The 16,984-nt window shown below is 41.4% G+C and overlaps 1 protein-coding gene across 2 annotated transcripts in view; it reads left to right on the top strand.

The window, feature by feature from the left end:
- Positions 1-16,984, top strand: part of pgs1 (phosphatidylglycerophosphate synthase 1) — a 57,815-nt gene that overhangs the window by 27,811 nt on the left and 13,020 nt on the right. The window contains exon 8 of one of the 2 annotated variants that reach the window (XM_078225683.1): positions 16,021-16,169. In XM_078225683.1, the coding sequence (XP_078081809.1) occupies positions 16,021-16,169 (149 nt within the window). Of the gene's footprint in view, positions 1-532; positions 1,063-16,020; positions 16,170-16,984 lie in introns of those variants that run through there. The other variant, XM_078225684.1, reaches the window with a different exon arrangement.

Raw genomic sequence — 16,984 nt, 5'->3', positions numbered from 1 at the left:
CCATATCTTTCTCAAATTTTCTCATCAACCCCTTGAGTGAGAAAGAAAGCTGAATGTTATTCTCCCATCTCCCCAAGTGAAAAGATTGGACAAGCCTATGCTTGATGCATGCACTTGTAATGAGACTTTCCTGGTCAAGTGATTTATAAGTAAATAGGCTAGGTTTAGAAATTTGCATTGGGAGATACATAGGGACTTGTATTATCCAGCTGTTGAAGGTCAAATGAAATATCAAAGTAGAGTGGGAAAGAATTTGCGGTATGCCTTTATTAAAGTTGATTAATATTATTGAAGTTTTATTGTTAAACATCTATATGATAGCGTTGCCTGGAAGATGTTTACTTGTGGGTTTGATCAAGTACTGAGTCTTTTGCAGATAATGTTTTGTAAGACTAATTTTAAATGTAACTGTGATCTAATGTGCTTAAGTTTTCTTTTTTTGTTAACAAGTCTTCTAATTTTAATTTTTTAAATCTCCAAAGTGTTACTGGACTTCTTTCTGCTGAGGTCAGTATTTTCTTCTCGTTTTCAGGATACAAAAATAAAAATTATGGCCTGTAAGCCAGGCTTTCCTCTAATTGCTCAGCAATTAACATCTGCTGCGGTCATAACACTTTGCTGGACCATAAACATGGTTGCTAAGGGTCACGTGATTTGCAAGTTGGCTAAAGCGCTGGAAACATCCGGAAGTAATTACAGGTCAAAGCTCACACCTCTCATTATGTGGACCCATTGCTATCAATGAAACAAGGGAGCAGCAAATGGTCTGTCTCCCCAGCTTGAATTTGTAACAAAGAGAGCGAGACATTGAAACTCACATACCTGCCAAGACGCTAATAAGCACCATTGATCTCCTGAGGTGAACAATGGATTTTGGGGGAATCCACAAATGCCAATGTCAGAGGACCACGGGGATTCTTGAGCTTACTCCAACTGCCTCTCTATTCCGAGGAGGAAGCCTATTGAGAGAGCTATATTTTTTTCATTGGTGTTGATTTGTTCATATGGAATTGGGGGATTAGAGACTTCTCATCTGCACCCCCACCCTCCCAGCAGCAGGCAAGATGCCTTCCCTGAAATACCGGCACCTGTTCCAGATCATTCTAACTGACACCTGGCAGCCTTGTGATTTAAACCTGATTCTCCCAATGGAGAAGATGTGTGTTGGTTTAATGTATATCATGTTGCTTATCTTCCTGCTTAAAAAGTATTTGACATCTTGGGCGATGCGACAAAAACAGTTGCCTCTGATTTCTGTTGGGAGATGGTGGTGCTCTGAGAATCTTAATTGACTAACAGTTGCACCAAGGAAATTATATTCAGTTTTTTCTAGTACAGAACTTGAGTATTGCTGTCTTAAACGCATCAGGACAGATTCGCAAGAATACCAATTGTAAAGGGAACAACAATTTATATTGAATGAGAGTGCAGATTGGTTAGCAAGTGGACTCTGGTAGAAGTGTTGCCATGGAGAATGCACCAGGGAAGAGTTAACTGCCAAGCTTTGTAAATTCAAACAGGCAGGTTGAGTCTGATTGGCCAAGGCTTTGCCATGGGAAATGAAGCAAATTTTCTTTCCCCCAAGTTTTTGTTTAGTTGAAAAAGGCACAATGCGTGCACACACTCCTTTCTGCAAACAGTACCGGGTTGACAAATGTGTAAAGTGGTATATTAATTTCAGTGTAATGCTGGGTATTTGGCGATCATATCAAACAGCATGTCCCTTTGGCTGTTCACAACAGGTAAAACTACTGACTGTATCAAACCAGCTCATGCTTGCAAAACTCAAAACATAGGGCATGATCTTATGACCTCGTCCACACCATCTGTTGTTCGACAAGGCAGAATGGTAAGATTGTGTGAGGGGTGAAAAATCAGGTCATGCCCATTTTCTCGCCTCACACAATCTTACCGGCCCTGTTTTGCCGGCGAAATTGGCTTCATGCCGAGAAAGGGTGATCAGTTTATGTTTTGTTGGACTTCGAGATGTTCATTAATCATCCCAGGGTGGGCTCGTATTTACAATCTGAAATATTACTTATATTGTTAGGGAAACAGCCAATTGTTCCTTAGAACTATCATTGTATTTCCTTGGGTTTTAGGGTGTTTGTATGCTCCATCTGATCAGACCTGGAGCACAGCCAGACTGAATTTGAAAGCTCCCACTTCACACAAGATGCTGTTAATTTTGGGGGGCTTGCATGGGCCTGGAATTTAGTCCATATATTGAGTGAGGTGTCTGTACCCAAAACTGAAGTAGCAAGTCCAATTTTACATAGTTGTACGTGCAACAGATTATTTTCTTCGCTCCCAGTGCTCTGAAATCGAACCTTCAAAAATAACCAGGGCACTTCCAAAACAGAGCAACCAAAGATAGCTTCATTTTCCAGAATAGGGAAAGAACTCTTCTGACCTGTGACTGCAGCTCTTTCTGTTTGAAAAGTGGAAAATTATGGATGTCCAAACAGTGTCATTCCTGTTCTTGACGAAAGCACATTCACAAAGGGAAATGTTGACGCTGTATACACCTAGAGAGAGCTGATGGGAAATGCAAATGTTGTTTGGCCTCAGGCACTTTGTGTACTTTTCACTCACGCTGGCACTGTTTCAAGTGGCACCCAGAGTAATGAGTGATCACTGCCTTACTGCATGTACTTGAGTAGCTTATAGTTACTTGTAATTCTAAATTAAATTGAATAATCACTTCTTCTGCCAAAGAACAATGGTTCTTGTAAATTATTGAGCTATTAAGAACTTTATGTACTAAAAAAAGTTCAAACTACGGTAAGTGTTGGTTGAGGAAGTATTTCATGTCAGGTTTTTTGTTAGTTGAGTTGTACCAGGAGCTAGACTTCAATATCCCTATTGTGCCGACTCAGTAAAAGAGGAATTCCCTCGGTGCTTTATGAAAAGATTTAGGGGAGGGATTTTATGGTTTTCCCAGCTTAATTTAAGTTTGGAGAATAACTGTATAGTTATGCCCAGCTTTTTGACATTTTTTATATGTAACAATATTTTTTTCAATATAAAGTGAGACAGTTTATAATTTGCAAATAGATATTTACTTGAATTAGTAATTCATTTAAAAAAATAAATATTATGACTTATTATTGAGGATAACCTTTTATCATAAAATCATAGAATCCTACAGTGCAGAAGGAGGCCATTTGGCCCATTGGGTCTGCACTGACCACAATCTCACCCAGGCCCCAACTCCATAACCCCATGTATTTACCCTGTCAATCCCCCTGACACTAAGGGGCAATTTATCATGGCCAATCCACCTAACCCGCACAGCTTTTTATGTTTAATACATTTTGAAACCTGCTTAATGTAACAGTATTTTCTGGTTAATATGTCCTCTCTTGAATGTTCAATGTTTTTTTAATATACATTTTAGCTTTCTAATGTTTCAGTTCAAAATCTTCAGGATTATGCACACAATGTGGTATGGGTTTTTAATTTTCATTCTTTTAATGTTCAGAAGTGCATCTTTCCAGTAGTGCTTTAAATTTTCCAAATAATTTGAAGATGTTTTTCTTAAAATTATTTTATCCAATGAAGATCACAAAGTTTAGTTCTAAATATCGTCCTGTTGGAAAATTCCCCAATTTATTTGTAGCCTTGCATAACATAAAATATATATTTTATGTCTATATAGGTATACATTTACAAATTGTAATTTTTTTATAGATAACCTTTCAGTTAGAGTTATGGTTTACACATTATTGCTGTTCCACAGTTGAATACTTTTCTATGTTGCTGGAGGGTAGTCCAGATGTTTTAAATATTTGCATTCTTAGATGTTTTCTGAGAGTTGCTTTTTGCTTCCTGTAACTCCCAGAAATACAGTAAGAAGTTTAACAACACCAGGTCCAACAGGTTTATTTTGTAGCAAATGCCACTAGCTTTCGGAGCGCTGCCCCTTTGTCAGGTGGAGTGGAGAAATGCTCACAAACAGGGCATACAGAGACACAAACTCAATTTACAGAATAATGATTGGAATGCAGTCTTTACAGATAATTGAGTCTTAAAGGTACAAACAATGTGAGTGGAGAGAGCATTAAGCACAGGTTAAAGAGAGTTAAAGGACAGTCCAGGACAGGACAGTCCAGGACAGGAAATGTCTCAATATGCTTCACAGTCAGATATAAATTCACACCAAATGAGACATTGGTGACAGGATGTTGGTTTTAGGAATGTCTTGAAGGTGAAGGAGGCAGAGTTAATTATAGAGTCTATGGCAGCCACTGGGGGTGGGGGAGGGGTAGATGGGCTTGGGGTGCCCTGGGGGTGGAATGGGAAGGGGGCTGGAGGGAAAAGGAAGCTTGCTGTTACTGATAGTGGGCTGTTTTGAATCAGAGCTCTTTCGTTGCTCTCTGCTGTTTTTAGTATCTGGCTTGATTCTAGATATCTCCAGATATCTCTGCATTTTCCCTATGATACTTGGCGATTGCCCAGAGCAGCGTTTATAAGGTATCAGGTCTTCCATTTCTGGCTATCCAGGAACTCTTAAGTCATCGAATAGCATGGGATTCCGTCCCAAGTGCCAGAGAGATGGGAAAGAATGACTGCTGCACTTTCACTGTTGACTAATGTTCATACAATCTGCGCTTCAGGTCAGTCGTGATTACTTTAAGATAAAGCTTTGTCCAGATTCCAGTGGAGGTATACCCCTTGCCTCAGTTAGACTCAGGATATTTCATCAATTTTGATTGTTAGCTGTCTGCCTCCAGTGGATGTTGGTCCAGCTGGGGGGGGGGGGGGGGGGGGGGGGAGGTGTTAAGGGCAGAGGAGGATTGAAAGAAATATTGCTATGGAGAATGAAGCAAAGTTTTTATTTAAGGATACATATTGAACATTCCATCTTTTCAATCTATTCTGGCAATAGAGAGAGCATCGCTGCCATGGTTGATGAAGGGCAGGGCTTTATAAGCAATGGTATTTGCTCTGCTGTTGTTAAGTGTTGTTTGATGAACTCGAGAGGGGGCGCGGGTGACCTCCTGCAAAAATGTCACATTGCCTGTTCTTTACTGGGGTAGATAAAGTGTTGTTTGTTTGAGTCTTCCCATTCAGAGAGACATTTTTGAGGTCGGATATGGCATGGTTGGCTTAGTCTGTGGAGGGATAGTCACGTTAATTGGATTTGGGGCATTTCAGGATTATCTTCCTTGTGTGGGTATGGGTTTCTCTTCACTGACCCATGTGTATTTCCCTGTGTATTCTGATTACCATGGGGGAGGACAGTCTGTCTGGTCTTACAGATTATGTATCGAATGGTTGAGGCAGCCATTGTGTTGATACAGATCCATTGTGTTGATGCAGCTCTTAGGAGCTGCTCAACTGGTCCCAGTCCTTCATCTTTTCACAGCAGCCCAGCAAATTATTTTCTCTTCCGATAATGATCAAATTTCTTTTTGAAAACCAGGAATGGTTCTGCCTCCGGAGTTTGGAGTCTGCTGTAAAACAGGGCGTTCCAGACACTAACCATTTGCTCCATAACAAAACATTTTGCTTCGTGTTGCCTGTGGTTACTTTGCCAATTACCTGAACCTGCCCTGCCACTTCCAATGATTTGTGCATCCCAGGTCCCTCTGCTCCGGTATCCTTTATTTTATATTAATTTTCCTTGTCTTTCTGATCAAAATGTATCACTTCATATTCTCTGTAACAAATTTCATCTGCCATTCTGGGTCCACTGTACTAAGGTGCCGTATATTCTCTTCAAGACTATCATTATCCTCCTCCGAGTTCACAATTCTTCCAGGTTTTGTATAATCTTCAAATTTTGAAATTGTTCCCCGTACTCCAAGTCCAAGCCGTTAATATAGATCAGGAATAATGGTGGTCCTAATAGCAATCCCATGGGAACTCACTGTATACCCCTTTCAGTATGAAAAACAGCCATTGCTGCCTGTTTCATGTCACTCACCCGAGTTTGTATCCATGCTGCCACTCTTCCTTTTATTCTGTGGGCTCCAACTTTGCAGACAAGCCTGTTTAGTGACACTTATCAAATGGATTTCTGGAAGGACATGTATACCACATCAGCTGCATCACTCTCAGGAATCCTCTCTGTTACCTCCTCAAAAAATTCAAATCAAACTTTCCCTTAACATGCTGGCTTTTTTAAATTAATATACATTTGTCCAAGTGACTGTTAATCTTTTCCTGACTTTTATCCAGAAGTTTTCCTGCTATTGAGATTAAGCTGACTGGCCTGTATTTACTGGGTTTATCCTTACACCCTATTTTGAAAAGGGTGCAACATTCGCAATTATTCACTCTCTGGCACAATCCTATTTAAGGAAGATTATGACCAGTGTATCTGCAATTTCCACGCTGATTTCTCTCAGTATCCTTGTATGCATCTGATCTGGTTCTGGTGACTATCAACTTGAAGTACAGCCAGTGTATCCAATGCAGCTCTTTTGTTTTGAGCCCAGGCAGTGTCTCAGCTGCTTCCTTCACTATGACTCTGGTGAATTTTCTTCCTTGGTAAAAGACAAATGAAAAGTACTCCTTTAGGTTTTTACCTACTTATGCTGGGACAATCCTGGGAAAGGACTTTTATTGCATTGATGGTGGGGCTTCTGCGTGATACTTTGTGTGACAGGTTAAGGGAGTGGTTTCTGAAGGATATTGTGAATTTTTTTCCTTTACTCTGAGAATCCGTATTGTCATTTGAATGTGGCAAGCTAGCGATGAGTGGTGGAACTTCCGTGTCTCTGCTTTGCCAGAAGCTTTGAATCTCTCAGAGCATGCAGAAATGATGTTTCTTTGAAGAACTTTGAACTTGGTAGGGTAAGAAAATGGAGAGATATTTTCTTTGATAGTGTAATTTTCCTGTTCTTGATACCTGGTAGTGGAGGACAAGAAATATTGAAAGCACAGGTTCCTGCATGAGTTCAGGGGACAGGTACAATGATTGAAATGAAAATTGCGTGGGGTTTTAGTTCGTTTGAAGTAAGTCACATGAAGATGTAACAGAGTACAGCAGGTGACAGAGTGCCCAAATCTGGGAATTTAAATGAGGAAGTGAGTGAAGGACATGATCTCTTTATAAAATCCAGTCAAGTTTGCATTTACTGTAGCTGTAACAGTAAATTGTAGTGAGGGAGGAAATACTGGTTTGGCCTTTTACAAAAAATTAGTGGCCCAAAAGACCTAACAGCTGAAGCCCAGAAACATTACGTAGATGTGCAGGTAGGTTTTGGTGAGCTTTATTTCATAGAATCCATCCAGTGCAGGAGGAGTCCATTCAGCCCATCAAGTCTGCACCGACTCTCCGAAAGAGCATCTTATTCAGACCGGCTCCCGCATCCTATCCCTGTAACCTTATGCATTTACCATGGCTAATCCATCTAGCCTACACATCTTTGGGCACTAAGGGGAAATTTAGCATGGCCAATCCACCTAACCCCCACATCTTTGGAGTGTGGGAAGAAACTGGAGCACCCAGAGGAAACCAGTGCAGATACGGGGAAAACGTGCAAACTCCACACAGACAGGCACCCAAGGCTGGAATTGAACCCAGGTTCCTGGCATTGTGAGGTAACAGCGCTGCCACCGTGCTGCCCAAAGTACTTTTCCCTCTAAACTTGGGTAGTAATTCAGGGAGATGTAAGTATTATATTAAATTTATAGCATAATTAGTTAAAACTCCATCATATAACTCTGGGTAATAGTTGAGTTGTATCTTTAAACTTGGAACCTAAGTACAGGTACTGAACCGTGTATCTGGGAAGCTCGAGACCCAACGTTTAATTTAGTTTATTTATTAGTGTCAAAAGTAGGCTTACATTAATACTGCAATGCAGTTGCTGTGAAAATCCCCTAGTTGCCACACTCTGGTGCCTGTTCAGATACACTGAGGGAGAATTTAGCATGGCCAATGCACTTAACCAGCATGCCTTTCAGACTGTGGGAGGAAACCGGAGCACCTGGAGGAAACCCACAGACACGGGGAGAATATGCAGATTCTGCACAGACAATGACCCAAGCTGGGAATTGAACTGGAATCCCTGATGTTGTGAGGCAGCAGTACTAACCACTGTGCCACCGTGCCGCCTCTTATGCTGGATGTATGCTTGAACACGGGGATTTTCCGGACTCCAGGTGGAAATGAGTTACAAGTCTTTAGCGAGTAGTTGATGTATTTTTCTAATAACATCCTGCTTTACATTATATAGTTGTTCTTCTAAAATAACTCATTCCCCAACATACCAGCACACTGGAAGACCCTTCCACTGCCAAAGTTAAAATATATTAAGGACAGCAATGCCGGTTTTCAGATCCTTCCAGGTGCCAGATAAGGGGGATGGAAATGTAGCTAGCAAAATGTATTACAGCTGTAGCTTGTGGGAGCTGGCGGATACCTGTGTAATCCTCAGCAAATACATCTGCAGTAATTGTCTGCAACTTGAAGAACTTTGACTCTAAATTGATGAGCTTGAACTTGGGCTTCAGACATTGCGGTGCGTCAGGGAAGGGGAAAGTTATTTGGACACTTTGTTCCAGGAGGCAGTCATAACCCCGAGGTTAGATACTTCAGATTTGATCTGTGGTCAAGGATAGATAGCTGTGACTGTAAGAGAGGTTGATATGGAGATCCAAAATGTAGCAGTGAAGGAACCTCAATCTTTGCAATTGACCAACAGGTTCAAGATTCTTGCAGCTTGTGTGGATGAAAGCAGGAACTACAGGGAGGTTGAACAAACTGACTAAAGTATCGTAGGACAAGTAACTATTCAATTTAGGATTGTGAAAAGGAATGTCGTGGTAGTGGGAGACAGGATAGTTGGAAGATACTCTACAGCCGAGAGCATGAGTGATGTGTTACCTATCTGGTGCTTGGGTTAAGGATAGCTCCTCAGGACTGGAGTGGGAGGGGAAGGTTTCAGTTGTCCCATGTGAGTAGCAATGACATAAGTAGGACAAGAGGCTCTGCTGAGGGAGTATGAGCACTAAGGACTAAATGAAAAGAAAACAAAATAATAGAACAAGTTGGCATAGAGTAAATAAGATTAAAGAATTGAATGTTTGGCTTAAGGATTGATGTGGGAGAAATGGATTTTGATTCATGGTGTTCTGGCACCAGTATCGGGGAAGAGGGAGCTGTACCATAGGCATGGCCTTCATTCGAACTAAGCTGGGACTAGTTTGCTAATGAATCGTGTAACTACTCTGTCGCTACTCTTTTCCTTTTTATTACGTGTGGAAGCTTTTACTGTTTGCTTTTATGCTTCTTGAAAATGTTCACTCTTACTCCAAATCTCCCTCCATTATTTTTCCAGTTATACTTTGTTGTTTTTAAAAATTTTCTCAATCTTCTGGGCACCACTAATCTTTACAGCATTGTGCATCTTTTCTTTCAGTTTGATTTCAATTTAACTTTCTTAGTTGGTGCAATCTTCTCATTTTTGTTGAGTTATTAAGTATCCTCTTAAATGTCTGCCTTTGCTTCTCAAATGTCTTACCTTTAAACCCATTTTCCCAGCGCATTTGAGTCAACTCTGTATTCATACTCCTCTAATTGTCTTTATTTATGTATAAGACTAGTTTCAGATCCAAATTTCTCACTCTCAAATGGAATTTGAGATACTGTCATGTTATGACCACTCTTCTGTAGAGGATCCTTAATGGAGCTCAATTATTGATCATATCTCATATAACATTACTAATTCAGAAAAAACTTGTTTCCTGGTTGGGGTATTGTTCTAAGAAACGGTCCTGACTACACTCTGTGAACTCATCTTGCATGCTACCGTTGCCATTTATCCCTCCTCTGGCCTTATTTGCTAGTGCACTCTGTGTTTGTAGATTTTGTCTCTTCCTGTCACACTCTGGTTATCATTCCTGCATCGCTACCCTGAACCTTTGGCTTCTTTAAGTTTCCAAATCTTCCTTTACATGAAATCTATGCCCTGCTAATTAGTCCAAAATCTTCTCTATAACTCTTGGTTCTTTAGAAGGTGAGACTGGAATTAATAATGAGAAACAAGGAAATGGCAGGGATTTTTCAACATGTATTTTGTATCTGTCATCACAGAGACACAAAAAATCCTGTTAATAATAGAAAAGCAGGCAGCAAATGAGAAAAATGAACTCAAAACAATTATAATCACAAGGGAAAATGTACTGGGAAAACTAATAGGACTGAAGGCTGACAAGTTTCCTGAATCTGATAGCTTTCATCCTAGGATCTTAAAGGAAGCGGCAGCAGACATGGTGGATGTATTGTTTGTGATCTTCTGAAATTCCTTAGATTCTATAAAGATCATAGTGGGTTGGAAACTTGCAAAAGTAACACTTCAAGAAAGGGAAGAGACTGATATCAGTAAATGAAACCAGTTAGTCTAATATCTGTCATTGGCAAAATGCTAGAATCTATTATTAAAGAGGCAATTGCAGGGCATTTAGAAAATCATAGCACAATCAGGTAGAGTCAACATGGTTTTGTGGATGGGAAATCCTGACAAATTTATTAGAGTAATTTGAGGATGTAACAAGCAGTAGATAGAGTGTATTTGAATTTCCAAAAGGCATTCAATAAAGTGCCATGTCAAAAGTTACTGCAGAAGATAAGAACTCATTGGTGTTCGGGGTGACATATTAGCATGCATTAGGATTAGCTAACTAACAGGAAATGGAGAATTGGGGATACATGGATAATTTTCAGGTTGACAATCTGTAACTACTGGAGTGTTGCAGAGATCATTGTTGGAACCTCAGCTATTTACAATCTATATTAATGACTTGGATGAAGGGACATACTGTATGTAGCCAAATTTGCTGATGATATAAAGATAGGTAGGAAAGCAAGTTGTGAGTCTGCAAAAGCACCTAGGTTAAGTGAGTGGACAGATGCAGCAGATGGAGCACAACGTGGAAAATGTGAGGTTTGTCCACAGGAAGAATAGAAGAGTATATTTAAATGGAGAGACTGTAAACTGCTGCAAAGATGTCCTTGTACAAGTATCGTAAAGTCAGCATGCAGGTACAGTAAAAAATTAAAAAGGCCAATGCGATGTTCCTATTTATTGGAAAGGGAAGGAGTATAAAAATAGGGAAGTCTTTCTACAGCTGATTCATAGTATCATAGAATCCCTACAGTGCAGAAGAAGGCCATTTGGCCCATCGAGTCTACATCAACTCTCTGAAAGAGCATCCTACTCAGGCCCTCCCCTCCCCTCCCCTCCCCTCCCCTCCCCTCCCCTCCCCTCCCCTCCCCTCCCCTCCCCTCCCCTCCCCTCCCCTCCCCTCCCCTCCCCTCCCCTCCCCTCCCCTCCCCTCCCCTCCCCTCCCCTCCCCTCCCCTCCCCTCCCACATTTATCTGACTAATCCAGTTAATCTGCACATTTTTGGACACTAAGGGAAATTTAGCATGGCTAATCCACTTTGGACTGTGGGAGGAAACTGGAGGATCTGGAGGAAACCTATGCAGATATGGAGAATGTGCAAACTCTAGTCACCCAAGGTCGGAATTGAACCTGGGTCCCTGATGCTGTGAGGCAGCAGTGCTAACCACTCTGCCATTACATCCCACCCAAACTGTACAGAGTATTGGTGAGACTACACTGAAGTACTCTGTGCAGTGTTGGAGAGGGATGTTGTTGCATTGGAGGAAGCCAATAGAGGATTCACTAGGCTAGCTCTTGAGATGAAGAGGTTCTCTTATGAGGAAAGGTTATGCAGGTTGGGCTTATACTTATCGAAGTTTAGAAGACTGAGTGATCTTATTTTGTTAGGTAGCAGTGTTAGTTTTATGGGATCTAAATTGTATTGTTAAATATTAGAAATAAAGTATAGATTTAAGTGAGTTTAATTTTGTGTTTTTGTGCAAGAAAGGGTACAACTCTAGCTAGATTCATAAAAAAAGTATTTGCATGTATGGGGGAGATATATTTCTGTTGTACTGAGGGTTTACGATGTGTAAAATAAACGAGCTTGGGGAAAGAATGAGATGTTGCTTAGCTACCAGGGGCCACTATTAGGGCAAACAACTTTTTGAGTTTAGTTCTAACTGGAAGCCAGAAAAGAGCTTCACAGCTAGAAAGGGAACATCTCTCTCAGCTCTGCTGGAAGAAAAGCCAGACAATGGAGTAAGGAGCGAGGAAGCAAGTGGCAGAAATCTAAAGAACAGCTAGTTAGAGAAATGCAGAAGTTTCCACGAAGTCTGAAGTTAAAGGAACATAGGGAACTAGAACAGGGTACTGTTAATTGAAGCCACAGACAGAATTGAGAAGGAGTTGGCTAGTGACAAGCCAGAAAGATATCTGAGGTTGTGATATCTTATTACAGATTGTGATGTGATAGTTGAATAATTGTGGAACAATTAGTGGCTGGATCTCAGAGTTTGTGTAAAAGCATTCAAGACAAAGGAATCCTGAAACAAGAGTTGGAAAACCTGGAGGCAGATCTTTGTTACAACAGTGGAGTGGAAGCCCTGTTTGAAAGGTTAGTTGGAAAATCTGGAGGTGGATTCTGATAAAAACAGCTGGTTATTCACACTGGTTGAAAGAAGATTTGAAAGTGTGTCATCTGGAGGGAATTTAAGAATTCCACAGATCTATTGAGTGGCATCTGTCACTTGGTTTCAGAAGGGAATTGTTAGATCTCAGTCAGCCGGTAGGTTTACAGGGACTGTGTGCTTATTGAGAACGTTAGAGCATGAGATGTATCGTGTAACCTGTGTTATCCTTGAAATCTATGTACATTTGTGAAAATAAGTGGGTGTAAAGGAGTATATTATAGTTAAAGTATTTATGTTTAATATATGTGTTTCTTTTTCTTGTTGTTAAATGCTAATTTGCAGTCCTGTGATTCTGTTCCTCCATGTTTTCTAATGTTACAGGTGGCACAGTGGTTAGCACTGATTCTTAAATTACTCCTTTGTGTTCAAAGATGTGTATGTTAGATAGATTAGCCATGGAAAACATGCAGAGTTACGAGAAAAGGGTGGGCGGGAGGTGGGCCTGGGTAAGAAGCTCTTTTGGAAAGTTGATGAAGATTCAGTGGGCCGAATGGCCTCCTTCTGCATTGTAGGGATTCTGTGGTTACGGTTTTCTGATCCAGGATTCCATTCTGGCACTTTCCTGTCCAGTAGTAATACCACTGCGTTTGAGACAATTGAAACATGTAGGATTCTAAGGGGCTTTGACAGAGTAGATGCTGACAGAATGTTTCCTCATGGAGGAATCTAAAACCAGGGGGCATAGTTTCAAAAATTAGGGGATCTCCTATTTAAGACAGAGATGAGAAGGAATTTCTTCTTTACGAGTCATTAGTGTTTGGAATTCTCTTCCCCAGTGAACGATGGAGTCTGGATGGTTGAATATATTAAAAGCTGAATTAGATACATTCTGGATTGACACGGGACTTGAGGATTATGGGCGCTAGGCAGGGAAGTGAAGTTAAGACCACATTAAATCGGCCATGATCTTATTGGCTGATGGTGAGGCTGGAGGGGTTGAATGACTTACACCTGCTCTCATTTCTTTAAGTTCTTCTAATCCAAAACCTTGTTTGCTTTGGCTGAATTCTCTCTGTATTCTTCATGAACCTTGTGATTTGTCAGCAATAATGTCTGGATCTTTTCTCTGTGTTTTCAGAAGTGCCTCCTAGCTTCATATTGCAAATTGTTTAGATTAAATAATGTGCCATTGTTTGGCACATTTCCTGAGCAAATCTAAACTGTTTTATGGAAGATTCTAGTCTTGTATAGTTTTAACACATGCAATCTGAAATCTTACCAGACCCATTGGCAGGTACCAATGAAAACAGTGAGCAGTAATGGACATAACGGGTGCGATTTTTGCAGCCGGCTGCACTGCTCGAGTAGCTCAGTGAGCCAGGAAATGTCAACGGGGGCTTGTAGGGGGAGTCGCAACCGGTATCCGGCTGATTAACACATGGATTGATTGGCCGTGCTAAAGTTGCCCCTTGGTGTCCTGGGATGCGTAGATTAGAGGGATTAGCGGGTAAAATGTGTGGGGATATGGGGGTGGGGCCTGGGTGGGATTGTGGTCGGTGCAGACTCGATGGGCCGAATGGCCTCTCTCTGTACTGTAGGGTTTCTATGGTTTCTATGGAAATTCCAATTTCCATACCATTAGCGAGCCTGGGACAGTATCATCCGGGCTCGCTAATGTTATCCCCTAGCTGGGAGAGGTTTCCACCAGCAGGGTTCAAGCTGGTCCCCATCAACAGGGACCAGGTGTGATTATCTTGCTGATGCAGACAGAGGACATTTAGGCCCCCCGGGAGGTCGGGGGCAGGGGGATGCCCCTTGGCCACTGCCAGTCTGACACCCTGGCACTACCCACCCTGGCAGTGCCAGTTGGCAACTGGCACTGCCCACTGGGCAGTGCCAAGGGGCCTGAGGAGGCGGGGTCTACTGGGGAGGGGGCAATCAGTGGTGGTGGTGGGGGGACCTGCTGCGTACTCTGCATTACGGATCGGTGGGGGTGGGAGGTAGGAGAGCGATCAGGGTTGGCCATGGGCGGCTGGCGATCAGTGTTGGCCAGTGATTGGGGGGGGTCAGTGCACATGCACCGATCTCCCCACTGACAGGCCGATGTATGTGCAGTGGCCCGCTCAGCGCACTGATGCTGGCCTCTCAGCCTCTCTGTGGAACACAAGGTGCTTGAAATCCATCACACTAAGTACGCCTAAAAAAATGGACAGGAAAGCCTCCTGCTTTCCAGCCCGTTGGGCACTTAGATGTTTTGGGGGGGAAATCACTCAACCTCTGTCACTGGGAACTCCACAAGTAACCTAACAGCAGGCTGATTGCAGCTATTGATTACTACTTTTTACTTGTGGGATCAGAATCAATTCCCAATAAATGCACAGTGACATTACAGAATTCTACCGTGTGAATGGCTCACTGTGACGTACTTCAACAACTTACTGAAAATCCAAGTAAGCATTGTCAACTGGATTAGACTCACCCATTAACCCAGTAACCTTCAAAAACAAGTCAACCACTTATGTACTTTATAAACTTGTTTTCCAGAAGCTGTGTCATCTTGTCTTTCTCAGCAAAGATTCTTCAAGCATCTTTTCAATGTCCAATGTCATTGATGTCATGCATTGGCTCTGATTTCTCTCCTTTTTTGGATCTGAAGTTGAATCTAGTTTGAGATTTCCTCTTCTGTCCAAGATTACTTCATTATCTGTTTTAATATTTATAATTAACTACAGTACATGGCGCAACTGGAAACTGAGCTTCATCCACATGAACATAGACTGATGCAAAATAATTACTGAAAAACTCTGCTAGGGAATCTGTGAATCTGGCCTAAATTGTCTTTTGGTGGGCCTTTGACCTTCTGATCCCTGAATAGCTGAAAAAAATGTTGCTATTGCATCACTTTTCTTTTCCAAGTATCTCTTCATTTCTTCAATGTCTGTTTTTGTCTATTACTATTGTTAGTATTTGCCCCTGTTGTCCTGTGAGTTAAATTCCTTAAGTCTGTGAAATGCCACTTCTTGTAATTTATCTCGGCACATTTTGTGTTTGCCATGTGTACTTTTAAGAATTGAGAAATAAATTGACAAATTTATTTTCGAATGATTTTGACAACAACCCTAATACATCAACATAATACACTTGAGCAGTGCTGCAGCCATCTGTTACTACCTCATTTACAATAGTTTGATTTGATAACAAGTGACCAGTCATTATTATTTTTGTTGAAATCAAAATATTTTCAAGTTGCTATAACTTTAAAACTCCATCTTTTTACTTTGAGGTTTGAACCAAGAAATTGGTGAAAAATGAGTGTGCATTTTGGTGCTTCAAACATTAAGCAGATTTGTGAGTTGTAGGGTATTTTACAATCTTGATCTATATCGAGGCTCTTAGTTTCAGAAGAGATTTCTTTATTCAGATAATATAGTTAATATTTAATGCTATTAACAACTCTGAGGCATTACAGTAAGAATGGGTAGTGTGGTGGTTCTTGCTCTTCAAAGATATGAGGCTTGTTTTCATTATGACTCTTTTCTCTGCAGGTCTATGGTATTATTTGTCAGGAAGCAAGTGGCCTTGCCTAACTCTAATTGGCTCTCCTAACTTTGGGTACAGATCTGTGCATCGAGACCTAGAGGCTCAGCTAGCAATTGTCACAGAAAACCACAAGTTACAGCAGCAATTACAACAGGTCAGTAGTGAATTGGCGAATTTAAAAAGGAAGAAAATTTTCATTTGATGGTCATGTCATAGAATCATAGAAACCCTACAGTGCAGAAGGAGGCCATTCGGCCCATCGAGTCTGCACTGACCACAATCCCACCCAGGCCCTACCCCCACATATTTTACCCACTAATCCCTCTAACCTACGCATCCCGGGACTCTAAGGGGCAATTTTTTTTTTTTAACCTGGCCAATCAACCTAACCCGCACATCTTTGGACTGTGGGAGGAAACCGGAGCACCCGGAGGAAACCCACGCAGACACGAGGAGAATGTGCAAACTCCACACAGACAGTGACCTGAGCCAGGAATCGAACCCGGGACCCTGGAGCTGTGAAGCAGCAGTGCTACCCACTGTGCTACCGTGCCGCCCTGTAATCACAAAACAATTACTCCTGCCCATTTTACATTAAGGGGTAAATTTTCTACTTTAGTGTTCCTGATGCAAAGTTTCACACACCAACAGTACTCTGAATGAAATTTTCCCTAACCTTAAAATGGAATAGATCATTTGTTGTTTTCTTATTGGTGTTTCTCAGTCAGAAAGAACCAAGGTGAGCTAGAGGCTGATCAGCTGTGCTACACTTGTATTTAGAAATGCACACATCAATACCTTCCTGTTCTAGCACAAAGTTAGTTGGCATTGTCACAATGGCTGGATACTCGCATACCTCATGAAATACTGTCTACACTTAGTCTCCTCATGCTATGTAAGTCTGCATTACTGCCTACAATAAATAGTCATTCAATTTTTGGCGGCTTGCCCACTCTCCCCATGAAAATC

The sequence above is a fragment of the Mustelus asterias genome, chromosome 12, assembly GCF_964213995.1.
Source record: "Mustelus asterias chromosome 12, sMusAst1.hap1.1, whole genome shotgun sequence".
NCBI lineage: Eukaryota > Metazoa > Chordata > Chondrichthyes > Carcharhiniformes > Triakidae > Mustelus > Mustelus asterias.
This window is presented reverse-complemented; position numbering and strand designations above follow the sequence as displayed.